At 50.0% G+C, this 25,558-nt stretch overlaps 1 protein-coding gene across 39 annotated transcripts in view; it reads left to right on the forward strand.

Annotated features, from left to right (window-relative positions):
• Positions 1-25,558, forward strand: part of NCOR2 (nuclear receptor corepressor 2) — a 419,584-nt gene that overhangs the window by 376,749 nt on the left and 17,277 nt on the right. For 23 of the 39 annotated variants that reach the window (XM_038372887.1, XM_043497676.1, XM_043497682.1 and 20 more), the window contains 12 exons: positions 717-997; positions 2,682-3,036; positions 8,562-8,789; positions 9,368-9,622; positions 12,513-12,662; positions 13,976-14,098; positions 14,294-14,456; positions 15,375-15,922; positions 19,560-19,703; positions 21,107-21,258; positions 21,651-21,844; positions 23,309-23,458. In XM_038372887.1, coding sequence (XP_038228815.1) covers positions 717-997; positions 2,682-3,036; positions 8,562-8,789; positions 9,368-9,622; positions 12,513-12,662; positions 13,976-14,098; positions 14,294-14,456; positions 15,375-15,922; positions 19,560-19,703; positions 21,107-21,258; positions 21,651-21,844; positions 23,309-23,458 — 2,743 coding nt within the window. The remainder of the gene's footprint in view (positions 1-716; positions 998-2,681; positions 3,037-8,561; positions 8,790-9,367; positions 9,623-12,512; positions 12,663-13,975; positions 14,099-14,293; positions 14,457-15,374; positions 15,923-19,559; positions 19,704-21,106; positions 21,259-21,650; positions 21,845-23,308; positions 23,459-25,558) is intronic. The other 16 variants (XM_043497695.1, XM_043497702.1, XM_043497708.1 and 13 more) reach the window with 3 other exon arrangements.

Raw genomic sequence — 25,558 nt, forward strand, 5'->3', positions numbered from 1 at the left:
TTGTGACATTTCCTCATTTGCAACTCAGCACTATCAATTAGCCCTGGATGCAATTAGCGTGGAAGGAACTAAGTACTGAGTTGTCCCACTGGTTCTGCAGTCACATTGCAGACTTAGACAATGACTGGAGAAGCAGAGAGTCCTAGTGGGTAGATCACTGGACAGGGACTCAGGAGACTTGAGGTCTACTGCTAGCTTTGCCACTGGCCTGCCATGGGCACGTTACTTCCCTACTCTGTGCCTCAGTTTCCCCATCTGTAAAATGGGGATAATGATCCTGACCTCCTTTGTCAAGTGTTTTAAGATCTAATGATGCAGAGGGATAGGCAAGAGCTAGGTATTCTTCATCATCATCATATCTGCTGCCTGGCGAGGGTGAGATTTTCAGAAGTGAGCCGTTGACATTGGCCTCACTCTGCTCTCGTTTAAGTCACTGGTAAAATTCCCATTGGGGAGCTCACTGAGAGCAGAGCTGAATCAACGCAGAGCGTTTCTGAAAAATCCCACTCTTGGTCTTTAAGACCCCATATGGCAGGCAGTTGGGGCTTTGCAGAATCAGTTGGGTTGCCCAGGCTCTGTAGTGGCTTTGCATGTGAACTCCATCAGACCCCCATGGCCCACAGCCTGTATAGGGGCTGTAAGTACATCATTCAGTTTGCATGACCCTGCTTCTTTGGAGAATCACGCTGGTGCATTATCTTCTTGGGGGGCTGCAGGAATCCCACGATCCTATGTGGAGGGCCACGAGGACTACCTCAGAAGAGAAGCCAAACAGCTCAAGAGGGAAAACACTCCCCCAAGGGACTTGTCCGACACCTACAAAGTCAGGCCTCATGAGGGCCTCGCTCCCTTGAAAATGAAAGCAGTTCACGAAGGCCTCGTTGCCACCGTGAAGGAAGCGGGAAGATCGATCCACGAGATTCCCAGGGAAGAGTTAAGGCACACGCCTGACATCCCGGTGGCAGCAAGGCCTCTGAAGGAAGGATCTATCACACAGGTGCGTTCCTTGGGGGGGCAGGTAACTTTGCATGAGGTAAAGGGGATCAGTATGGCTCCAGGTGGATGAGGGCACCCAAGCACTGGCAGACTGGGCCGAAGAGAGGTCTCCATGGGGGTGTCTCCCATAGAACCTTGGCCCCTATTTTAAAATATGTTTGGCACATACTTGGCCCTCTTTCCCCAGAGGGGCCCAGTGCACACCCAGGCTGTCACAGAGCTTGAAAAGATCTCCAGGGTGCTGCATTTCCTGCCCCTTCATAGGTACCCTGTTAGAGTGTGACCTGTCAGCGCAATTCTGCATGGGGTTTGTTGTCCAGAGGATATTTTAAGTCCTAGCAAACACCGCGAGTGATTCTTTCACTTATTGCCCAAATGAATCATTTAGTACCTGGGGTATGAGTGTAACTTCAGAACTAAGGTGGCCTTATTACTTGTGTAGACTCCTGGCAAACTTAATTAGTTAAACTAAGGGTCTGATCTGCACAGCAAAGCTGCCTGGGTTACTGACCCGGGCTAGCTTGAACCCAGCTAGTACAGGTAACCGTTGCAGTGAAGACAGTACAGTGCAGATAGTAGAAGCCCAGCACAGACCCTGATACGCACTCGGCTCACTAGCCTTGAGTGATGCCCACACTGCACCGTCTTGGCTGCTATTGTTAGCCACGCTAGCTAGATTCCAGCTCCCTCAGCTAGGCTAGCCTGTTGTAGAGACGTACCCTGGGAGTAGAGGTGGGAGAAAGTGGAGAGGGTTGTGCTTTTGCAAAAATGTCATTGGTCAGGTTTTTGTTCTGTAAAACCAGGGGCCTTCAGATGCAGGTTCTGTCTACACGACACCCCCTTAATCTCCTCCTTCCTCTTCCTCCCCTCCCTCCGCCATGAAATATTGGGGTGGTGGGATGAGATGAATGATGCCAGTTTTGGCCCCTCTCTAATGAAGAGTGTCCCTTTCTAACCACTTTTTTGAGACACCCACCCACCACATGTAAACTTCTTGGGTCCTGTTGTGTTCTCAGTTACATGGGTGTAAACCCAAAGTGAGCTCACTGAAGTCAGTTGGAGTGACTCTGGATTACGTAGGTGTCACTAAGAGCAGGGTCTGTCACCTCCAGCAGGACCAGCTTTAGGAACTGAGGAACAAGTGCTTGGGGCATGTTTCGTGGCTTGGACTCTCACCGTACATGGAGCGTTTTAATAGCAGCCATTTAGAATACTCATGACTGTGGATTGTATCTTATTTCTCTGGGGTGTGTGGGAGAAGCGCAGTGGATATAGACACTCATTGATGGTGATTCATCTTCCTTTTGTCACAGTGGAGAATGTGCATTTACATGCCATGTTCTGTTGGGCTGTAGCTCCTGGAGATGTTGATTCCCTTGGGAATAGGAGTCTCCACTCACGCATAAGTGTTCCAGTGAAATAGCATTACCTCCTAGTTCTGAGTCTCACTGGTGCAGTTCTGTGTTCAGTATTAGTGCTATTTATAGAGCACAAGCCCTGTTGATTTTCAGTGGGACTTTTGTTTCCAAGTCACTTCGGTGCTTTGGAATATCCCACCCTGGGTCCCAGGCTGAGCACACAGTGCGAGTGACAACCTGAAAGAGCAAACGGTGATCTTCACTGATTCTGCCCTGTTGCGTTCCCTTCCCCACTCTGATGCCCTCTTCGCTGCCTTGTTTTCCCAGGGTACGCCGCTGAAATACGACAACAACTCTTCCTCAGTAAGTGCCAAAAAGCATGATGTCCTGTCGATCATCGGGAGCCCAGGGAGGACTTTTCACTCTGTGCACTCACTGGACGTCATGCAAGACCCAAGGACTCTGGAAAGAGCATGTTATGAGGAGAGCCTGAAAAGCAGGCCCAGCCCAGTTACAAACTCCGGAGGTTCAATTACCAGGGGAGCCCCTGTGATTGTTCCTGAACCTGGAAAGCCTCGCCGTAGCCCACTTACCTATGAGGACCATGGGGCGGCGTTCAGTAGCCATCTGCATCGAGGTTCTCCGGTATCCACAAGGGAGTCGACCCCAAGGCAGCCTGAAGGTAACTTATTCTCCAGGTTTCAGAGTAGCAGCCGTGTTAGTCTGTATCCGCAAAAAGAAAAGGAGGACTTGTGGCACCTTAGAGATTAACACATTTATTTGAGCATAAGCTTGCGTGAGCTACAGCTCACTTCATCGGATGCCTTCAGTGGCATCCGATGAAGTGAGCTGTAGCTCACAAAAGGTTATGCTCAAATAAATGTGTTGGTCTCTAAGGTGCCACAAGTCCTCTCATTCTCCAGCAGACCCCTAATGTGCTGGGGACACTTAGGGCTTTTAGGAAATGCTAAGGTTGGAGCATACAGAGCACTGGCCGGGTTCCCACCCTCGCCCCCATTTGCTGTCCCCTCACAAACGCTAGAGGGAAATGTGCAGTAGTTGCTGTGGACCAAATGGTGTGGTGTAAATCTGGACTGTCTCTTGGAAGCCAATGGAGATGGCTCCAGATTGACACCAGAATCGCTGAGAATGAGGATTTGGCCCTGTGTGATTCTGAAGGCCGTGCTGCAGAGGAACGCACATATTTTAATGGTGTGGGAGAAAACTCATAACATGGAAAATTGGGGGGAGGGGGGATATTTTCTCCCCTCTCTTCTGTGCAAGTCTAGGTGTTTGTCTGCCCAGCTCTGCATTTATACCTCATCCAGCACCATAGCATCTGAGGGCTTTGACTGTAGTTGGGTATAATCCCTGCTAGCCAGTAGATGGAGACAGTCCAGTTGGGTTGTTGAGATCTGACATCCCTTTGGGAGGTGCAAGGGTTTTGCTGCCTCAGAATGGTTGTGTGTTTCCAGCAGGGGGTGCAGTTCCATCTGCATGCATTGAAATGACTTGGGCTGCTCACCAGCAGCCTGCGAGCAAGACCCCGGCCTGGCAAAGCACTAGGATTGTGTTGCCATAGCTGCTCTCAGAGGCCACATTCAAAAGCCAGCAAGGTTGCTTGGTCAGACAAAATTTGGCACAGTGCAAATCTAGCAATCCAGAGCAAAGACGTAGCCAGAATGACTCGCTGCCTGGCTGATAGGATTGCTCTTCAGTCCAGCAAATGCCTGTTTCCTTTTGTCCTGTTAACTCTTGGTTGCTTGGTGAAACATAAGGACAAGAGCACAATTGCGTAGAGTGCATTTACTCTAACAGTCAGCATCAGCTCCAGCAATGCTTTCCCCTAGATCGAGCCAGAGCCTCGGGTCCTGAGTCATCAGGCGGAGCTAGATAAATCTCATCCTGACTGCAACTGTGCCAGTGACCCAAACTTCATTTGCAGTTCGGAAAACTGCAGTCTGTGTCCAAGAGTGTTAGTGCAGTCCCTGCCTCCTCGTGCTTCCTCTGAGGGTCGAACAAGAGAGGGATGACCAAAGAGAGCCATGGTGACCTTGCCTGTGATCCTTAATAGAGAAGAAGAATTTTCGAAAATCCACCCCACCCAACAACCAATAGAACCAGGGCAAACCAATAGCCATCCCACCCAACAGCCAATAGACCCAAGGCAAACCAATAGCCACCCCACCCAACAACCAGTAGACTCAGGGCAAACCAATAGCCACTGGCAGGGTTCCCTCCCCACTCTGAACTCTAGGGTACGGATGTGGGGACCCGCATGAAAGAACCCCTAAGCTTATTTCTACCAGCTTAGGTTAAAACTTCCCCAAGGCACAAATTCTTTGCCCGTGGACAGTATGCTGCCACCACCAAGTGATTTAACAAAGAATCAGGGAAAGGACCACTTGGAGTTCCTATTCCCCCAAAATATCCCCCCAAACCCTTACACCCCCTTTCCTGGGGAGGCTTGAGAATAATATCCTAACCAATTGGTTACAAAGTGATCACAGACCCAAACCCCTGGGTCTTAGGACAATAGAGAAACCAGTCAGGTTCTTAAAAGAAGGATTTTATTTTAAAAAAAAAGGTAAAAATCATCTCTGTAAAATCAGGATGGAAAATAACTTTACAGGGTAACAAAAGATTCAAAAACACAACAGAACTTCCTCTAGGCTTAGTTTCAAAGTTACAGAAAACAAGAATAACCTCCCTCCAGCAAAGGAAATATTCACAAGCAGAACAAAAGATAATCTAACACGCCTTGCCTGGCTTTTACTCTCAATTTTTGTAATATGAGAGATTTGAGACTTTTAGGATGGTTTCTAGGAGAAGGAGTTTTCTGACCTGATGCTTCTCTGCTTCCCAAGAGAACACACTAAAACAAAGCCCCCCTTCTCCCCCCCAAGATTTGAAAGTATCTTCTTTCCCCATTGGTCCTTTTGGTCAGGGGCCAACCAGGTTATTTGAGCTTCTTAACCCCTTACAGGTAAGGAGGCATTCTAGGCTATCCTTAGCTGTATGGTTATGACAGCCACCCCACCCAACCGCCAATAGAGCCAGGGCAAACCAATAACCAGTAGCCACCCCACCCAACAACCAGTAGAACCAGGCAAACCAATAGCCACCCTACCCCCCCCCAACAACCAATAGAACCAGGGCAAAAGGTCCCCTTGATCTCACCTTGCTCCCCCAACACTATTACCAAAAATAACAACCCTTGCCCCAAACACACAGGGGGTGGGAAAAGGAGCCTGGTTGGCCCAAGAAGAGAAGGCCATGTTCCATCCCTTATGCTCTTCCTCTTGAGAGCCACCTGTGGGGTCCCAGGGACAGAGTGTACTTAGACTGTTGTTACCTTTCAAAAGGGACTGCTGAATTTAAAGTGTTCACCATGAGAAACCTTAAAGGGGCCTGACTTTGTAGAGATCAAGCCCATGTTGGGCACCCAAGATCACTAGTCTCTTTTGAAAACATAAGCCAAAGTGCTCATCCAATGGGATTTCCCTCTGACCGATACATGAATATGGGAAATCAGTCGTTCCCTCCTCGCTGAGAATCCACGCCCTAACTTCAGCATCGCCAAGCAATGCGAGCCCCAGTTGCTGTTCTCTAGCAGGCTACAAGTCGCGCAGTTGAAGGTGGGGGACACTTCTCTGTCCGCCTGTCTGTGTGACCAATCTAGCCATAGGGCCTTCACCACCACAGGCCCTCAAGACTGATCGTTTGCCAAAGCAGAGCAAGATGCCTCATTTCAGAAAAAGGCCCTTTGGCTGGCTGGCTTCTCTGTGATTTGTACATTTGGCCAACATGCAGCACTGGTGTTGGGGAGGCTGCATGCAGAGGGGCTGGAGGTTTCCCAAGAAAGAGATGAATATTTCTATTAAATTCGAGCAGAGAGGCGTAATTTTGTGTGTCTGTAGATGACAGGGTGCCTGCGTGTACAGGAAGGACACTGTAGGGGCTCTGCAAGGGTAAATCATAGCATCATTTTTCTGGGTTGGCAGGAGCTGTTCTGGGTTGTTTAGTGCATCCCTCTGCATCCCTGGCAGGTTTGATGTACAGGGCCCTGCCAAGTAGCTGAGATTTCGTTAAAACCGAGGGAGTGGCGATGCAAACCTGAAACGTTTCCATGGTTATTTTTGCGTCAATGAAAACAGTTTTGTGAGGGGAATTAACCAGTCCCTGCAGGGCTGGAAACCCAAACGTAACTGAACAGGGCTAGTGCATAAGAATGAGACAGTGAAATTGAGCAGCTTAGCTTTGTTGTCCGAACTTGAGCTGGTTGAGTCATCCCTAAAAAATCCTCGATTTGTGGAATTTCGGTTCGTTGCCTGTTTGCAAACAGATCACAGCTTTTCTTGCATTTATTTGTTGTTGGGAAATGACACGCTGGCTCACGTCTCTGAATAGTTCAGGGTCTGTGGCTTGTTTGCAAGTGGTTTGTTGCAAAAATTTGATATTCAAGCTGTTTTGATTGGACCCTGGGCACACATGGTATGTTTCCCTCCCCAGAGCGGATGAGCTGAGTGTAACTCTTAGAATCAGGGCTTGCTGTTACTAATTAGTTCGCCTGGAGATACTCACCCTGTACAGAGGGCAAGCACGAGACCCGTGTGCCACCAAAGCGCCAACTCTGAGTTAATAGGGATGCTAGAGAAGCTTGACATTATTCCAGCTGCTTCTCCATGTATTATGAAAGTGTTTACAGCTCCTGGTGAGCGCAGGAGGACAGCGGCTGTCAGAACCATCTGGACCCTATTTCATCATGTTTATTTTGAGTTTCCAGGGTCACTTTTTTTCTCTCTGGTAACGTTAACCTCTCTGCTGCCAGCAGAGCATTCAGACAGGGCTATGGTAGCAGGTTCCCGCTGCCATCCACTCAGATGGGTCAGGTTCGTTGGACTGCATCAGGAGAGCATGTTTGTCAGATGTCCCTGGCCTGTTGCTGAGACTAAGTGAAGATCTTTGTGAAGGCAAACGTGAGATCCATTCAGGGAAAAACTGGCTTTCGTTTAGGAACCAAATTAGGGAACTGGCAGGGCAAGATTCTGGAGAGCTTTGTGCGGAAGTGGGAGAAGATAAGACCCTGCAGGCTGGAAGCTCAGTTGGATAGAGAAGATTTGCTTTTGTGGTTGTCTCTGAAACGTTTCTCGTGGGTATGTCCTTAGAGTGGCTGAGCCCAGGCCTGGGAGCCAGAAACTCTTCAGCTCGGAATCTTGGCTCTGGTGCTGATCTTGGGCAAGCCCCCCCCCCCACCTCTCCCCCTGCCCCCGCTCTTCTCCTAGCTGTAATAACAGGAATGCTTATTTACTTTCCTCTTCTGGATGCTGGGGATTAATCACTGTTCCTAGAGTGTTTTGAATGCAAACAGGCAAATACCTCACTGCTGTCAATGAGGGCAACTCCATTGATGTCAGGAGAAGATGATTCCCCTTTTCATTAAAGCCACTGGAGTTGCACCCCCTTATCCCAAGGGTGAATTTAGCCCCAAAAGCGTTACCCAGGGGGAGCGTCTCATTCTCTTTATAGAAGTAACAGCCTTTGCTCTCACCGATATTGCCAAGGAGATCTGCTCTGACTTGTTATCTCTTGGGCCTGTGCTGTGTTGGGCCCAGCAATTCAAAAGGCAAAACAAAAGGGTGGGGTTTTGACTTAGGAACACACTTGCCGTGGGCAGACCAGGAGAGCAGAACTCTTAGAATCAGGTGCAGCTGCTCGTAGTCTTCCCTAGTCACAGAGCCGTTTTCGGAAATCGCACCTGTTGTCACATGCCGCAGGCTGGATTCTGACCCCAGGTAAACTATGGCAGCTCCCACTGAAGGCAGTGGCAGTCGCTACAGTGACCCTGAGGGCGCAGTGGGCCCGGTAGGTTTAAACAGAGAAATCAAAACACTCCTTTATTTGACAAAGCTCAATGTACGTGCCAGAATCAGTAAGGCAGTTGGGGGCTGCGGGGAGCCCTTCATTTGTAGATGTAACTGTTCAGATCAAGGGCCACGTTCCACTTTTGATGCACAGTGCAGTGGGGCCTCAACCTGGCTGAGGCCTCTGGGCATGATCTCAGTATAAACAAAATAATAACAATCAGGGAGGAAGGAGGGTTCCCCTTAGCTCAGCAGCAGTTGGGCCTGCCCCTCTGAGAGCAGAGCGTGGCTGTGAGTGTGTTTCAGCACGGAGTCTTCTGACTATGTTCTTTTGCTTCTGCAGGGAGCATCACGGCTGGGAAGCCGGCATCCCAGGACAGAAAGGTCACCCCCACAACAAGAGACATCACCAATTCCAAGTCTCCTCATGCTACTCTATCGGACCATCACCATCCCATCTCCCCCTACGAACATTTACTCCGGGGAATGAGTGGTGTCGATTTGTACAGAGGACACATTCCATTGGCTTTCGACCCCGCTGCAATTCCCAGGGGAATTCAACTGGAAGCAGGTACTCCTTTATTTGGGGCACTTGGCAGGAGCAGCCCTGGTCACCTGGGCAAAAAATCTGCCTTGGGTTCCACTGCTATGAAGGTAGCATAGCTGAGAACAGAACCGGGGGCCTTTCTGTTCTAAGCTGCATAACAAGCCGCTGGCTGGCTGGTGACGTTCCGTTTCACAATGAGCAATGGAAACGGGCTTTTAAAACAGTGCTGCCTTCACTGCTGAGTAACTTTTTAGCTTAAACCGCATGTCGGATGACCTCTTCTCTTACTCAGTTCCATCCTTACCCTGACACTGCTCCTCTGCACAGTTGGCAGATGAAGGCCCTGAGACAGTAAAAAGCCAACTTCCTCCACCCTCATGCCCACGGGGGTTGATGTCTCTGGTGCGTTGCATGGGCCTCCCCAGCCCGAAGGCCAGACGGGGGGTTCTTGATGTTCACTGATTTGGGCCTTGGTTGTTCGTAAATTATCCCACGTCCCAGCTGATGCTCTAGAGCGCTGCAGTTTTCATGAGTCAGGCTCTGCCATCTCTCGTAGGACCGTATTGCATGGAAAACTGACTCATCCGAATTTTCTTTTTTAGCTGCTGCTTACTACTTGCCCAGGCATCTTGCTCCAAGCCCGACATACCCCCATCTCTACCCTCCGTACCTCATCAGAGGGTATCCAGACACTGCCGCCATGGAGAACAGGCAGACCATCATCAATGACTACATCACCTCCCAGCAGATGCACCAGAACGCAGCCGCCACTGCCATGGCTCAGAGGGCGGACATGCTGCGCGGACTTTCGCCCCGAGAACCGTCGCTGGCTCTCAACTATGCTGCAGGTCCTCGAAGTATGAAGCTGTCTGTGGTTTTTAGGTGGCATTTTTTCTTCTTGAAAGGCCATAGGGCTGTCATTCTGACCCCAGACCCCTAGCGTAACACCCAGCAGGCTTCTGTGGTGGCGATCACAACAGCAGTACCCATGCGGCATGCACATTGGTATGCCACATTGGTCTCCAGCGCCGGGGGCAGGAGCATCTTTGCTTCGGCCGGTTGAGCGGTTCCTGAGCCATCTGTGCAAAGGCGGTTAGTTTTTGTCAGTCTCGATAGCCTGTTTCTCAAGACTGCTTCGGGGGCAGCCACGTGACCTTGGGCTGGAGTTTGATCAGCTCTTGCAAGTTAGAGTGCCAGGCCTGACCAGTGCTTGGATGAGAGCCCCTCAGGGTACATCTGCGCAGCCCGAGTCTGGCCCGACACACTCGGACTTGCGGGGCCTGCTGTCACACTCTAAGAATTGCTGGATAGACGGTGCTTTGAAGCCATGGCTCAGACAGGAGCCAGGGTGCTGAAACCAAGGCGTGGGCATCAGAGCCCAGCTGCAGCTGCAAAGCGCTGTCTACACAGCTGTTTTTAGAGAGCCACTGCAAACCTAAGTCTATCGACCCAGGCAGGGAGGCTCAGTGTTCTGCGGGGAGATGGGATCCAATTCTGGGTGCAGTACCCTAGTGTGGAACTAGGGGCTGGGCTGCTGCTTCTGCACTCTCCTCCAGATGAAACCACACTGGGGTCCCAGTCCGTGTGTGACTAGTCAGGATCATTTGTTTGGTTGGGTTTGTTTTCCTGCATGGCATGTCCTAGCCAGATTCAGCCTCCCTAAATCCCCCTCCAAACTGAATACATTGTTGATCTCTGCTTCCTGCCCTAAGCAGTTGTGCAGTTATTGCCAGGCTGTTCAAAAGCTGCCACCCTGAAAAGAGATGGACTTTCAGTGGTAGGTGAAGTGATTCCATACACCCAGACGAAATCGCTTTGGGATCCCTTGGGCTGGGAGCTGCTCTATAAGTTGCTCTTGTTCTTTGAGCTCTTTACTGCTAGCAGTTTGCAGGTTTTTATTTCTGTTAGTAATACATGGCTCTGCACTAACCTGTTCCTTGCCCTGCTGTCCTTTCACCATCCCCCAGCAGTGGGGCCAGATTCAGGGTAATTGGCAGGAATTTCAGGTGCCAATGAAACTTTGCAGACTGGAGGAGGTGAGAAACCAAGAGTGTAATATTGAAAGAGGTACAGTAGAAAGCCTGGGCATGTTGAACGTTATCTGGGCATGCACCCTGGAAACTAGCTCAGGAAACGTAGGGTAAGGCAGAAGGATGACTTAGTGAGAGGCCGGATTATGGAGCGCTTCCTCTCCATAGAGAGCGCTTGGGGAGCTCCATTGACTTCAGCTGTGCTTGAGTAAGGACTCCACAAGCTGGCCCATGGTGTTTGTAAAGCTCTTTCAAGATTAAAAAATGCTGCATGAATGCGAAGTGTGGTTGTTAATAATGAGAGAAGCTTGCTGTTGGGTGTGGGTGTAACATTTGCTTGCATCTTCTCAACCAGTCAGGTAGCTGATCTGTGGCTTTCCAGCTCTTCAGAGTATGCTCCAGAGGTCCATAGCCCTGTAAAGTAGCATTTATGCTGTTGCACTGTTGGCTCTTTGAGTCTACACTGACTGTGGCCATATTCTCGCTCAATGCAAATGGATCTCTGCCTTCCCATCGCTGGGCAAAAGTGGCCCATTTGTACTGGTCTTTATAGACAGTATCTGCAGTGAACTGTGCTGAACTGGGCCCTTCTAGCACAGGGTAAATCTTGAGAAAAGACCAAGGGGGACTTTCTCATCTCATTGTGCTGAGTGGGCCTCTCCTCACAGCTGACTCTGTTTCCCTCCAGCTAAAATCCCACACGCAGGGAATCTGGGGGTCCCCTCTGACTCCAGAACTAAAATCTGTATGTAGCTTGTGCTAGTTTCACCTGCAGAACACATCGATCTGAGCTAATGACCCACTCAAGTGCCCCCCAGTGAGAGAATTCTCCATTCAGGCTCTGACTCTGCCCTTTCTCATACCCTGGCATGTACAGAATGCAGTGTATGTAGAATCACAGAAATGTAGGGCTGGAAGGGATCTTGAGAGGCCATCTAGCCCAGCCCCCTGCACTGAGGCAGGACCAGGTCTACCTAAACCATCCCTGACAGGCGTTTGTCCCACCTGTTCTTAAAAACCTCCACTGACAGGGATTCCACGACGTCCCTTGGAAGCCTGTTCCAGATCTTAACAATCCCTGTTGGTTTAATTTCAGTGAATTCCATGTGTGGGGTGCCCCAGCTTGCAGAGTTAGAATCCCCAGAGCAGTGCCTGGAACCTGCCATTCAAAAGAGAGCCCCACTGAGTCCTCTGCTTTCACTGTCCGAGCTGAGTGAAAGGCATTAAGGGAACCAAGGGTGAAATTCCCCCTGTGAAAGACAGGACTGAACTGGGAGTTAAGTGGCCTTTAGCTGGGCCTCTGCACCGGGGTGGACTTCACCCTCCGATTGTAGGTCCCTGGGACAGAGACTACCTTTGTGCTTTGTGTCTGTCCAGCACCGTGGGGTCCTGGTCTGTGACTGGGGCTCCTAGGTAGAAATAATAAATGATGATAGCCCCAAGAGTATCAATGGTGAGAAGTAGATCCTAATTTTTCAATGCTTCCTCTTTTAATAATCCATCGCCAGAGGGGTTCACGCCCCAGAGCGGGAAACAGCTTTTAAATTATGCAGCTAGCCCTAGACAGTCAGATTGTTCTCTTGCTAGTGTCCCCTTCCCAATTGCCGGGGTATGTGTGTTCGTGTGCTGTCCGATTCCCAGCATCACTCTCCGCACTGTCTTGCGTGGAGAGTGGGTTTTATCATTGTCCTGACAGTCCTTTCGATTCTGTCTCCAGGGATCATTGACCTGTCCCAAGTGCCGCACCTGCCTGTCCTCGTGCCCCCCACACCTGGCACCTCTGCCGCCTCGATGGACCGAATCACATACATCCCCAGTGCCCCCCAGACATTTAGCAGCCGGCATAGCAGCTCCCCGCTATCCCCAGGTAAAACCCGCGGAGTTTGAATTGCCACCTGATAATCTGCCTGGGTGGGCATGTGGGCAAACCGTGTGTGTGTGTGTTTGACGCTTCCCGGTAACTCCTTATTGCTCCAGGATTTCAATATGGTGAGCCTGACGTGCTGATTCGTCCTACAGCCTGAATTTCTTAGTCCCCACGGCTCTTACCACACTGATAGTACTTCCCATATAAGGATCTTCAGGTGCTTGAGGTGCACAAATTAAACCAACAGGGGAAGGGAGCTGGTAAACTGAGGGACGGAGAGACGTAATTTGTCCAAGGCCAATCCAGACCCAGGTTTAGAGCACAGCAGAGTCCTGCTCCTACTCTTGTCTGGTCACTACCTACCAGTCCCTCTCCGCTGGGCTTAACCTGAGCTGGGGTTAGGGTTGGGGCCAGCTGGAGGCCCGGAACTGGGGCTAGGGCCAGGGCTGGTGGGGGGGGCCCTGACCTGGGGAGCTGATCAGTAGGGTTGTTTCTCTCTCTTTTATGGAGGGCTCTGAGGCTTGAAGGACTGTGTGTTGGACATCTGCATTTCCTCCCTTTGGGAGTCTGTAACCAGAGATCCCCTGTTGAAGTGTTTTCTTTTAGCCATTGGGAACAAATCATTAGAGAAACAAGGATGTAGCGTGCTAGTTCGGATTGCGCTGAGTAGAGAAGAGTCACCATGGCTTTGTGAACAGCAGGAGGGGCTAGTTCCCTAGGATCTTGGACGGGATCCTCCTTGGGGTGGCTAGCCCCTCCCACTGCTCATGACGCCGCAGCTACATTCCTATTTTTAGCACATTAGCTCAAGCAGACCTAGGGCAGGGATGTCTCCTGACCCCAGCTCCTTCCAGCTCTAGTGCAGACATACCCTGAGAGTGTTTACCTCTGTCCCCATCCAGCATGGCCTACCCAGGAGAATGCCCCCACAATGGGCAGGTAGGCCCATTCAGTCTCAGTGGGTTGTAATCACTGGCCTAGTGGCTCTGTCTCCCCGTAGGTGAGGGTGTTGAAACCATCTGATCCCTTTTGTCAGTCGAACACACCATCTTAAAGTCAAGCGCATCTGTCACATTTTGGGTATGGAACGAAATGTGCAGTTAATGCAGATACTCGAGGTCAGACTGTGGCCCGATGGTTGCCCCAGCTTTACCCCGGTATAAGTGGTATCAGGCCCCATCTTTGCTTATCTGCCAGGATCTGGTTTAGGAAGCTCGTGCAGAGTTCCCGTAGCTGCAACACTCACAAGAGTGAAGGTGGCACCAGAATTCTGCTTGCAGGGACCCCTGTGACTGGCTGCCTTTGAATTCCAGGAGGCCCCACACACATGACCAAACAGACAGGAGCATCGGCTTCCGAAAGGGAACGAGATCGGGAGCGCGAGAAATCCTTCCTAGCAGCCACCACTGTGGAGCATGCGCCCATCTGGAGACCAGGTAGGCTTGGAGGAACCCGGTCCATACAGCTGGTGCATAGCAATGGTTCCACTGGTGAGCAGAGCCTTTTCAGGGGGCTGGGGACAATCCTCCAAGGTTTATGCAGAGCTCTCTTCCTCCCCATCTCGCTGTCACTTGCCCCTTGGTTTTCCATATTGGTTTCCAGCTCAGATTCTTCGCTGCATTTTCTTACAGGGACCGAGCAAAGCAGCAGCCGTTCAGCCACTCATTCTCACAGCCACCAGCACTCTCCTGCCTCGCCCCGCACCCACGAGACCGTCCAGCAGCGACCCAGCGTGCTGCACAACACAGGCATGAAGGTCATCTCGTCGGAGAGCCTCACCCCGTCGGTTTTGCGGTGTGTATGGGCTTTGAGGCTCACCACGCCCCTGCCCTCGGGGGGTGGAGGGCTCTGGGTTGTTAAGGATCTCATCCAGTGCCATTGACTGTTTTTTGGTCATTGATTTCAGTGGGAGCAGGCTTTAGCAGGATGCCTGTGGTGGGCTGGCTGATTTTGACCGGGTCTTTTCCTTTTCAAATGGCTTTTGCTGGGAGCTTCTCCCAGGGAGCAAACGGGTGGATGGTTGTGGGCTGTCCGCTCTGGGCCAAATCCAAATGTTCTTACTCAGTCCATGCTCCAAACCTTGCCTCAATGAGAAGTTTTCTTCAGCCTTTTGAAGTAAGGGCTCCAGAATTTGGCCCCTTACTTTGGTCACTCCAACTGGCCAGCCCCTTGTGCAGCAAACAACCTGGAATCCGTTCCTGTTGGAAGTGCATATGTAGATGGTGGGGTCCAGATTGCTCTTAGACCCAACTTCAGCAGGAGGTGAGAAGTTATCTGATTCCTCTTGCTCTCTGGTATTATGCCACACTCCACCTGGGCCTTTCTTACCCCAGTGCAGTCTCATGGCTAAGTTTTAAATGGGGAATCAACCACACTGGTTAAATGGAACATGGGCAGGGTTCTCTGCTCACTTACGTCAGTGCAGAGGAGAAGTAACTCTGCTGAAGTCCAAACTGGTGTAAATGGGACCAGAGGGAGGCCCCGTTTGTTTAGTTTTCCAAGGAAGATGCATTGTGACCTTCTCCTGTGTCTGTCTCGCGTAGTTTGGCATTGGATCCATTAACCTCTGAGTAACATGCACGGTAGCTAATACCCCTGTAGGGTTACTGGATTTGACAAGAGCAAACAGCCTAGTTCCTGTGGGGGTGGGGAAGCTGCAGTGTCTCTCAGCCCCATGGTCATATTATCTCTGCGTTCTTTTTTGCTTCCAAGATCCTCCTCCACCACCACCACGTCGCCCATCCGCTCTGCAGGCTTTCCCACGGCATCCGCCCTGCGCTGCTCCCTCGGTGGAGTGGACAGCTACGCAGCCATGATGGACCCTGCTCTCCTACAGAAAGAGGCGTCCAGGGTCCGAGAAGTCAAGGTAGAACGTCCTCAGACTGACAACAACATGTTCACCTCAAAGCTGCCCAGTGGGGCAGGCCTAGAACAGTCATCGTCACCTGTTAAAGCCATGGAGTCCAGGCCCTTACCAGCCTCCGGGCCAGGTTCTACCCAGCAGCATAGCAGAGGACAGGGGAAAAGCCAGCACCATCATCCACCCCTGGATCAGCAGCACGCAGTCTCGGTCAATGAGCAGCACAGTAGAGAAAAGAATCAAAGTAAATCCTTTTCAATGCAGGAACAGGAGCTCCGAGCACTCGGTAAGACCACCATGACAGCGGCCAGCTTCATAGATGTGATTATCATGCGTCAAATTTCTTGCGATAAGGGGAAGCGAGAAAGACGCTCGCTAAATAACGACTCCACTAGTGATGGTAAGAAATTGGAGAGGCGGGTGCCAGTCCAAGTTTGTGGCCTAAAACCAATTTGTTTATTTATTTTTATTTTTTGAATTGCACGTTTTGGTGGTTGGCTTCTTCCACTTCCTGAGTTTTTGGAATCATTTATGTTATTCGAGTCTTTAATTTTTGTTGTTTGTTTTAAAAATCCTTCCTCCCCCCACTCCACCCCCCTTTTTAAAAAAAAAAAATTTCCTTTGCCGATTCTTGCTTGCAGCTCTAGTTCATTTCCTGGTATTTATTTATTTTAAATTCTTGATTTCACTGTAATTAGCAATTCACATGTGGCCTATGTTAAAGAATCGTGGGTAATAACTCAAACAGCAAGGGATTTGGGGGGAGGGGGCAGGAATGTGTGATTCTAACAGGACAGCCATGTCAGACAAGAACAATGTCTTATGTTTGCACAATGCCTTTGAATTTGATGGATCCCAAAGCGATGTATCAATTTGTCTATCAAATGATATATCAGTGCTTAGATGCCATGGTGACAGACACAATATAAGACATGAATATAGATAGTATACTGTACACAGGGATCATGGAGCTGCCATTGGAATGCAACCACTTCTGGAGTGAAACACAGCAACTGCTTAACCCAGCACAACAGCTTAAGGCACAAAATAAAGTAGAATATGTTTATCTGGGTGAAACTGCTATTGGGGACAGGGGAGGGTGGATCCATGTTCATGTCTCTATCGGGACACTTACGGGGACAGCTGTGCTTTGGACCAGAGCAGACCTCTGGGTTCCATTTAGATATTTAGTTAATAGCAAGTGTCATGTACTGCTTAGCCTACAGGCCCCCCCGTGCATGTCGCAGCGTTATCTCTGTGAATCTCTCCCACATGTCTGCCCTGGATCCCAGCGTTGCACTCCCATGCATGTAAACCTAAGTGCATGGTGTGCACCAGACAATCCACAGGGATAATTAGAGAGGAGAGTTTTTTTCTGACTCTATTCTCTGAATCTTCCCCTTTGCTCTTCAAGATCTTACTGATAAGCAGTGATACTTGTCATTAGGCCCTTCCAGCCAGCTGCCAAGAATGCTCCACTAGTTATGAATACACACTCCCTTTTGGCTTTAATGGTACATTTTTTCCTGACTCTAGTATAAAACATTAAATCATTTCTGCAAATATGTCTGAACAAGCAGATCGTCAGGAAGTTATGCAGCAGCAGGATTTCCTCTGAGCCCATCCAGAGAGCTGGGAGTAGCAACGCTCCACCTTACACTGGCTAGAAATCCTGCTCGTTCAATAGGAAGGATGAGGTGTCCCAGCCTAGAGATCTCAGCAAGGGGTGCTACTGTAAAAGAGTTTCCCCTTTTATTGGAGCCAAGGCTATGTTGTGCTGCTGTGTTTGACCGTCCCATACTAGAGAGGGGCTGTGTTCCAGTGACCCATAGGCCAGAGCTAGGAACACAGTAACCTGAAAGCCTTGGAACAAGAATTAGCTTTATGTTACCTTGTTAAGTCTTTTCTATTGATCCCCTCCCCCCACAAGCTCTCTGATCTGTGCCTGGCCATTCGTACATCTTACTCCTCTTCCTCCTCCAGACACGCATAAACACAAACAGCTTTCTCCAAGCTGCTCTGATTTCTGGGGGATTACAATATTGCACACACTCCAAATGCCCCAGTGCTAGCAGACCGAGCTGGTCTGCTTCCCACCCCTGGCTCCAGCCATCAGTCAGATCAGACAATGACCAGCCAGCCCTGATCAGGGATATCAGTGACAACAATGTTCTGTCAATAGAGACAAGCCTTTCAGAATGGGGTGGAGACCCAGTGCTACTAGGGTTTGGCTCTTCAGCCAAGACTCACTAGAACATCACTGGAAGGAGTGGGGAACTCACACTAAGCAGCAATAGCACTAGAAGCAATGAATCTGCATGAGAAGGCATGTGCCCGATGACCCAGTCAAGCAGGGAGTGAGCAGAATGACCCTTTAATACAAGGCACGCACGTGTGTGGGTACGGCACATCTCCCACTCGTCCCACCTCTCCGCCAGTGACTTCACTTGAATCCATGGATATCCGCTGGGTTCAGCAGGTGAGCCCAGCTTGGCACAGGTGCCCTACCTGGGCTGGGATAGGGCGAGCAGGCTGGTCTTTGACTGGCTCCCAGAGAGAATGCCCTGGGGACAAGTTAGCCCTTGGTGAAATACACCTGGGTCTCGCAGAGCCAGGAGGGAACAGTGTGATTTGTCTCCATGGGTAACTCCTGGGAACTCAGCTTTAGGAAGTTAAAGGCGTATCAAGAAGTGCGTGAAATTCCTTAGCCAGAGAGGCAGTGTTTCCAGTGGCCAGGGTGCAAGGTTGGGACTCAGGACACCTTAGTCCTCCTCCTGGCTTTGCCCTCAATCTGTCCTGTGATCTTGTGGAAGTCACGGCACCCCTCCGTGTCTCAATCCGCCCACCTGTAAGATGGGGATAATGATGATGCCGTGTTGCCGGCTCTCGGGGTTTTATCACGCGTTTCATTTTATACTCCAACTCCTGGAGAATCTCAACTTTCATGTCCAAAAAAAAAAAAGTTTCTCGCCCCATGTTAGCCAATAAAAGCTTGAAAATGTGGCCTGCGTGCACCCCAAAGGCTCAGAAACCCAAAGGAAAATAATAAAAACCCAACTGTTGTTAGTATTTTTGTTTAGTCTCGTAGCTTCAATCTCACGGGTTTGGGGTGGCCTGTCTCTCAATTTTTGACCAGTTGAGGTTGGCAGCAGTGTGATCCTGGCTTTCCTTTGAGCTGTACCAGTGAAAATGCCACCTAAAATAGTTAAAACCCAACACCCAATCACAACAGCAACTTGCTCCTCACTGTCTCTGTGGCTTTCATCTGTTTGTTGCATTTCCCTGATGTGGGAGGTGTGAATCCAGGCCAGTCAGTTTCACTGTCTTGAGCTGTTATGGTGTCTGGGTTTCCAGCTCTGCAGGAAAATGTGATGATGTTGTTTTTTTTCATTGTAATAGAAAAGCAGCAAATGTGGCTGTCCGTGTGTTGGGGTGTGTGTGTGTGTGTGTGTGTGTGTGTGTGTGTGTGTGTGTTTCCTGCTGATTGTCAGCTGGTTCTTCTAATGATACCGGTACTGTTCGATGCGCCTGGGGCTATATCTACACTTCATGTGAAGGTATCATGATAGTACGGATAGGCACCCCCTCTGTAGCTTTAATCTGTCTAGCACGGGTAACAACAGGAGCACAGATGCGGTGATACGGGCTTCAGAGCGGGCTAGCCAACCAAATATAAACCTGCTGGGGACCCTGGGGATGTTCTTGGGCAGCCAGCCTGTACTGGGATCCATGCCACTGCAACTTCATTGCTTTTATTACCCATGGTAGCTAGATTAAACCTGGCAGAGTATGCATGCCCAAGCTTCCGTCATGCCTTCGCTGGTAGTGGAGATGTGCCTTGGATGCCCCCTGCCATACTAAGAAGGGCTGTAGAAGCTTCAGCCAGGCAGGTGCATCCTGCAGCTTTAGATGGAGGGTCTCTGATTATTTTTGTCACTTCTTTGCTGATGCTGAAGATCTCGCTGCAGCAGGACACGTAGGGTTAATCGGAATGAAGGAAACTCACCATATAAAGGCCCTTGCTTCCATTTCCCCAGGTTTCCATGGAGGCTACAGCCCTGATGGTATTGAAGCGGTAAGCCCGGTGAGCTCGCCCAGCGTATCCCACGAGAAAGGGGCAAAGGTGCTGCCGGATCTGGAGAGAGGGCACGGGGAGCACAACGTGAGACAAAAACAGCAAGGTGAGGGGCTGCTGTTGCTGCTAGCGTCCGGGGCAGATCTGACATGGCCCCTGGCACTGCCGATGTTCCAGCCCACAGCCCAGTCGAAGGCTGCCAGGCAAAATATGTGAGGAATCCCCCTCCACCTCGCTGTGTCCGCACCAACCTGCGGTCCCTGAAATCTCCCCCTGGGACTATGCTTGTCTTAGCGGTGGGCAGATTCAGGGAACAGAGGCTGGTGGTGGCAAGATGAATGGAGGGACCCACCAGGCAGCTTCTGCTTTGCAAAGATCTGGCCGTGTCCTTGAGAAGGAGGTTGGCCTTGCCATTGACACTCTGGATGGGGACTCAGGAGATCTGGGTTCAGTTCCTGGCTCCACCATGGGCTTCCACTCAGAGCTTGGCTGAGTCACTCTCTCATTTCCCCCCACCCCCTCTGCCCTCTCCATTTAGACGGCAAGCTCTTCAGGGCAGGGACTCTCGCTCACACGGCATGTATACAAGCACCTAGCACGAGGGGGCCCTGATAGGGCCTCTAGGCACTACCCAGTGCGAGCAATAGTGATGCCAAGCTGGCGCCAGTGTGTGATGACAGGCAGTGCAGGGAAGAGCTGGGAGCAGGGAATGTGCGTTGGCTGGTCATGCTGCAGAAAAGTGCCCATTCCCTTCTGGGCTGGGGTGAGGCACACAGAAGGCAAACGACAGGCTGAGAGGGAGCAGGAAATGTGCAGGGAGGCAGGAGAGGCTTAGAAGGAGGGCAGGATGTGTCAGTGGGTAGCAGAGGGCCCATCGGTCTCAGTTTGCACCTGCCTGGGCGTGTTTTGCTGGAGCTGCCACCAGCGTTTGAAGAATAACCTTAGCACGCCGTGGGCTTATCAGCTGGCGTAATTCCAGCATCCCCTGTTCAGCCTCCCATTGCCGGTTCCTGACAGCAGACTGGTACAGGGAACTGCAGCTCTGCCAAGGAGTGTCTCGTTGGTATATTAACTAACAGTGACTGCTTTACATCCCCGGTGGATAGAGCTTTTCATGGGAGCTTTCCAGAGCACTTCATAAATATTCATTAATTAATTATCTGGGAGCACCTCAGTGCCCCACCTGATTAGTAAATATCATCAGCCCCATTTTACAGATGGGGAAACAGAGGCACAGAGAGCTTAAGTGACTTGTTCAGGATCGCACAGCTGACCACTGGCAGAGTGGGGGATAGAGCTCAGGTCTCCGGACTCACAGTTCCTTGCTGTAACCCTTAAACCAAATTCCCTGGAGTGTGTCTCTGGCTTCTTTCATAACAAGTAAGTAGCATAGTTTAAAAGAACCGTTTGATTCAAGAGAGGAAGGGCAGAATAGAGCATCTGTGCTGGGTAAGCGGAGGCGCTGTGTGATTGCCCTGGGTTGTCATGTCCGTTTCTTTCCTTTCACAGCCTCCCTGAAGCTCTCTGCAGCGGAAGCCGCTCACATGCAGCACCTGCGCCAGCTGCCCGATGGCCAGCAATCCCCATGCCAGCTGCTGCAGTCATCCCAGAACATCAAAGGCCACCAGCAGCGGGTGGTCACGCTGGCTCAGCACATCAGCGTAATCAGCCTCTCTCTCCTCCTCCCGTCCAGCAGTTGTTCTGGGGCATCTCCAATGGGGTCAGCGGAGAACGGGCCAGGATTGGAGTCAGGAGCCTTGGTGGCAGACCCGAGGGGGGTGAGGGGGCACAGGGTAGCAATTCACCTTGTTCTACTGCAACTCCTCTGGCCTTTTGCTTTTGGAGGCAGCAGAATGCTGCAGAGAAGCCACGCTCAGCCCCAGGGGAGAAGGGTGCTTCATCATTCAGCCAACATAACTAGGAGGGGAGAAATAACTAGAGGTCAGCGCGAGAGGGTGCCCTCCCATCCCTTCCCCATCTCCCTACTGCATAAAGTACTGCCTAGTGAAGGTTCGCAGACAGAAGTGCTGACTCAAGGAGTTTCTTCTTCTAGGAGGTTATCACACAAGACTACACACGCCATCATCCTCAGCAGCTCAACTCCCACCTCCAGACCCCAGTGTACTCTTTCCCCGGGGCCACGTGTCCCGTGCTGGACCTGCGAAGGACGCCCAGTGATGCTTACATCCAGCCACAGGAGCACGCTCCGGCCTCCAGAATCTCCCCGCAGAGCGAGGGAGACAAGAGGTGAGCTCAGCACCTGATCAGGGCAGCCATGAGATATGGCTCATGCTCACCCCCTTCAGCGGTCTCTGCACAAAGGGGAAAGGGCGCGTTTGGAACACGTGGGAACGAACACAGGCAAACATCCTGGTGGAGACAGGGCACGGTGCAGTTTTAACGCGGCTTAGCTGGTCGCCGGGAATTCCAGGCGCCCCCTGTAGGGTTCACATCCACCGGCTAATGCAGCTTGCCCCGGCCACGCAGGGATTTTAACGTGGTAGTGATCATGCTTTTAAAACGCGCCTTTTTTCCTAGTGTGGACAAACAACTGAGCCCTGATCCTGAGCTTTCTCCAGAGCTTGGCTGCTCTTAGGCGTGTTCTCTGCAAGACCCATCTCTTCCTGTACCTAGTGCCCTCTGCCCCAGAGACATTCTCCGCTCTCCCGGATAGCCCAGACTGGGGCTAAGTGGACTCACCTGCCAGCATGAGCAGCTAGAAATAGCAGCTTTCTTATGCAGGGGTTTAGCTCTTGATATTGGGGGAACTCAGGAGCAGAGCCCTGCATTTCCTCTGCAGGGTGCTAGAATCTGCCCCCTGTTGGTTGCAAGAGGAAACAGCGTGCTCAGTACTAAAAATAAAACCAAGGAGAAAATAATAAGAACAAAAAATATCCCTAGAGAAAGCTCCTGTTCGTCTTTGTCCCTGGTGACTGGTGGAGTTTTGAGCCCTTGTACTTTCCACCCAGATATATTAGTGCTTTCGGAGGGTGCAGGAGTGTCCTCTGTAGTCCTACAGACGTCACAATGTATCAGAGGGGTAGCCGTGTTAGTCTGGATCTGTAAAAGCGGCAAAGAGTCCTGTGGCACCTTATAGACTAACAGACATATTGGAGCATATGCTTTCATGGGTGAATACCCACTTCGTCAGATGCGTGTAGTGGAAATTTCCAGAGGCAGGTATAAATGCACAATTTGTTAACGCTGCAGCAAGAGAACATGAACTCTCTGGACTCTGCAGAGCCATACCTTTGAAGGGTTAATTCTCCGTAATGCCACAGCTTTGATTGACGCATTCTAGAGGAGTTTAGATGAGGTCCCGCTCGCTGCAAATGCAGGATCTCGCCCTGGGTAGAGGATGTACTGGTAGGACACTTGATCTGAGCCACAAAGTCCCAGGGTTAGTTCCTCTGTTTCTGCAGTGTAACTATATTAGAACCAATTGCAGGATTACATACGAGTTGCCTACAGCTTTGGGGCCTGTCTAAATTTAATCCTTCCTATATATGTATGTGGTTCAGAAACACACAAAGCAACACGCTCTTAGCAAATATGCAATTTAAGGGTAACATTAAGGGCTTGGGTGATTGGTTCCCCCTTCTCCCTGACACTCCAGTTTGCAGAAGGGTTTTAATCCCTCTTCCCCCAGCGCTGTGAGCAGAGGTTAAGAGCATTGTAATTGAATAACAGCATCTCACTGCACGTCCTCAGATCTCCTGAGCAGAGCAAAGCCTCTGTGGGGAGTGCACCGGATGACTGCATTGAGCCTGTCTCGCCACCAGACGGCATGGGAGAGTCGGAGCACGCAAGGAGCACCTCGTACCCAATCTTGTACCGAGAGGGAGAACAGTCTGAGCAGAGGTAACTACAGGAGGAGGGGAACGTGGGCTCTTCCTGCCTGGCCAGGGGTTACAGCACAAAAGCAATACTCTGGGGTCTTCCTTCCTCTACTCATTGTACTCTGAGCACTTGGGGGGCAGAGCTGGGCCATTCCTGGGAGCACAGACTACCCTCGAATGGCAGCCAGATGTCATTCTATGCTGCCTGTCCTGGAGCGCTCTGGCTCAGGCTTGGAGTGGCTGGCTGAGCTGACTGCCAGCTTTCTTCATTTGTATTGCTGCTGGAGTTGGATATGCCACCAAATAGATTCATAGATACTAAGGTCAGAAGGGACCATTTTGATCATTTAGTCCGACCTCCTGTACAGCGCAGGCCACAGAATCTCACCCACCCACTCCTATGAAAAACCTCACCTATGTCTGAGCTATTGAAGTCCTTAAATCATGGTTTAAAGACTTCAAGGAGCAGAGAAGCCTCCCTCAAGTCAACCATGCTCCATGCTACAGAGGAAGGTGAAAAACCTCCAGGGCCTCTCCAATCTGCCCTGGAGGAAAATTCCTTCCTGACCCCAAATATGGCAATCAGCTAAACCCTGAGCATATGGGCAAGATTCACCAGCCAGATACTACAGAAAATTCTTTCCTGGGTAACTCAGATCCCACCCATCTAATATACCATCTCAGGGGATTTGGCCTATTTACCCTGAATATTTAAAGATCAATTACTTACCAAAATCCCATTATCCCATCATACCATCTCCTCCATAAACTTGTCGAGTAGAATCTTAAAACCAGATAGATCTTTTGCCCCCACTGCTTCCCTTGGAAGGCTATTCCAAAACTTCACTCCTCTGATGGTTAAAAACCTTCGTCTGATTTCAAGTCTAAACTTCCTGGTGGCCAGTTTATACCCATTTGTTCTTGTGTCCACATTGGTGCTGAGCTTAAATAATTCCTCTCCCTCTCTTGTATTTATCCCTCTGATATATTTATAGATAGCAATCATATCTCCCCTCAACCTTCTTTTAGTTAGGCTAAACAAGCCAAGCTCCTTAAGTCTCCTTTCATAAGACAAGTTTTCCATTCCTCGGATCATCCTAGTAGCCCTTCTCTGTACCTGCTCCAGTTTGAACTCATCCTTTTTGAACATGGGAGACCAGAACTGCACACAGTATTCTAGGTGAGGTCTCACCAGTGCCTTGTATAACGGTACTAAAACCTCCTTATCCCTACTGGAAATGCCTCTCCTGATGTATCCCAAAACCGCATTAGCTTTTTTCACAGCCATATCACATTGGCAGCTCATAGTCATCCTATGATCAACCAATACTTCAAGGTCCTTCTCCTCTTCTGTTACTTGTAATTGATGCGTCCCCAACTTATAACTAAAATTCTTGTTATTAATCCCTAAATGCATAACTTTTACACTTCTCACTATTAAATTTCATCCTATTACTATTACTCCAGTTTACAAGGTCATCCAGATCCTCCTGTATAATATCCCGATCCTTCTCTGAATTGGCAATACCTCCCAGCTTTGTATCATCTGCAGACTTTATTAGCACACTCCCACTTTTTGTGCCAAGGTCAGTAATAAAAAGATTAAATAAGATTGGTCCCAAAACTGATCCCTGAGGAACTCCACTGGTAACCTCCCTCCAGCCTGACAGTTCGCCTTTCAGTAGGACCCGTTGCAGTCTCCCCTTTAACCAATTCCTTATCCACCTTTTGATATTCATATTGATCCCCATCTTCTCCAATTTAACTAATAATTCCCCATGTGGCACGGTATCAAATGCCTTACTGAAATCTAGGTAAATTAGATCCACTGCATTTCCTTTATCTAAAAAATCTGTTACTTTTTCAAAAAAGGAGATTAGGTTGGTTTGGCACGATCTACCTTTTGTAAAACCATGTTGTATTTTGTCCCATTTACCATTGACTTCAATGTCCTTAACTAATTTCTCCTTCAAAATTTTTTCCAGGACTTTGCATACTACAGATGTCAAACTAACTGGCCTGTAGTTACCCGGATCACTTTTTTTTCCTTTCTTAAAAATAGGAACTATATTAGCAATTCTCCAATCATTCGGTACTACTCCTGAGTTTAGAGATTCATTAA

Source organism: Dermochelys coriacea, chromosome 15 (assembly GCF_009764565.3).
Source record: "Dermochelys coriacea isolate rDerCor1 chromosome 15, rDerCor1.pri.v4, whole genome shotgun sequence".
NCBI lineage: Eukaryota > Metazoa > Chordata > Testudines > Dermochelyidae > Dermochelys > Dermochelys coriacea.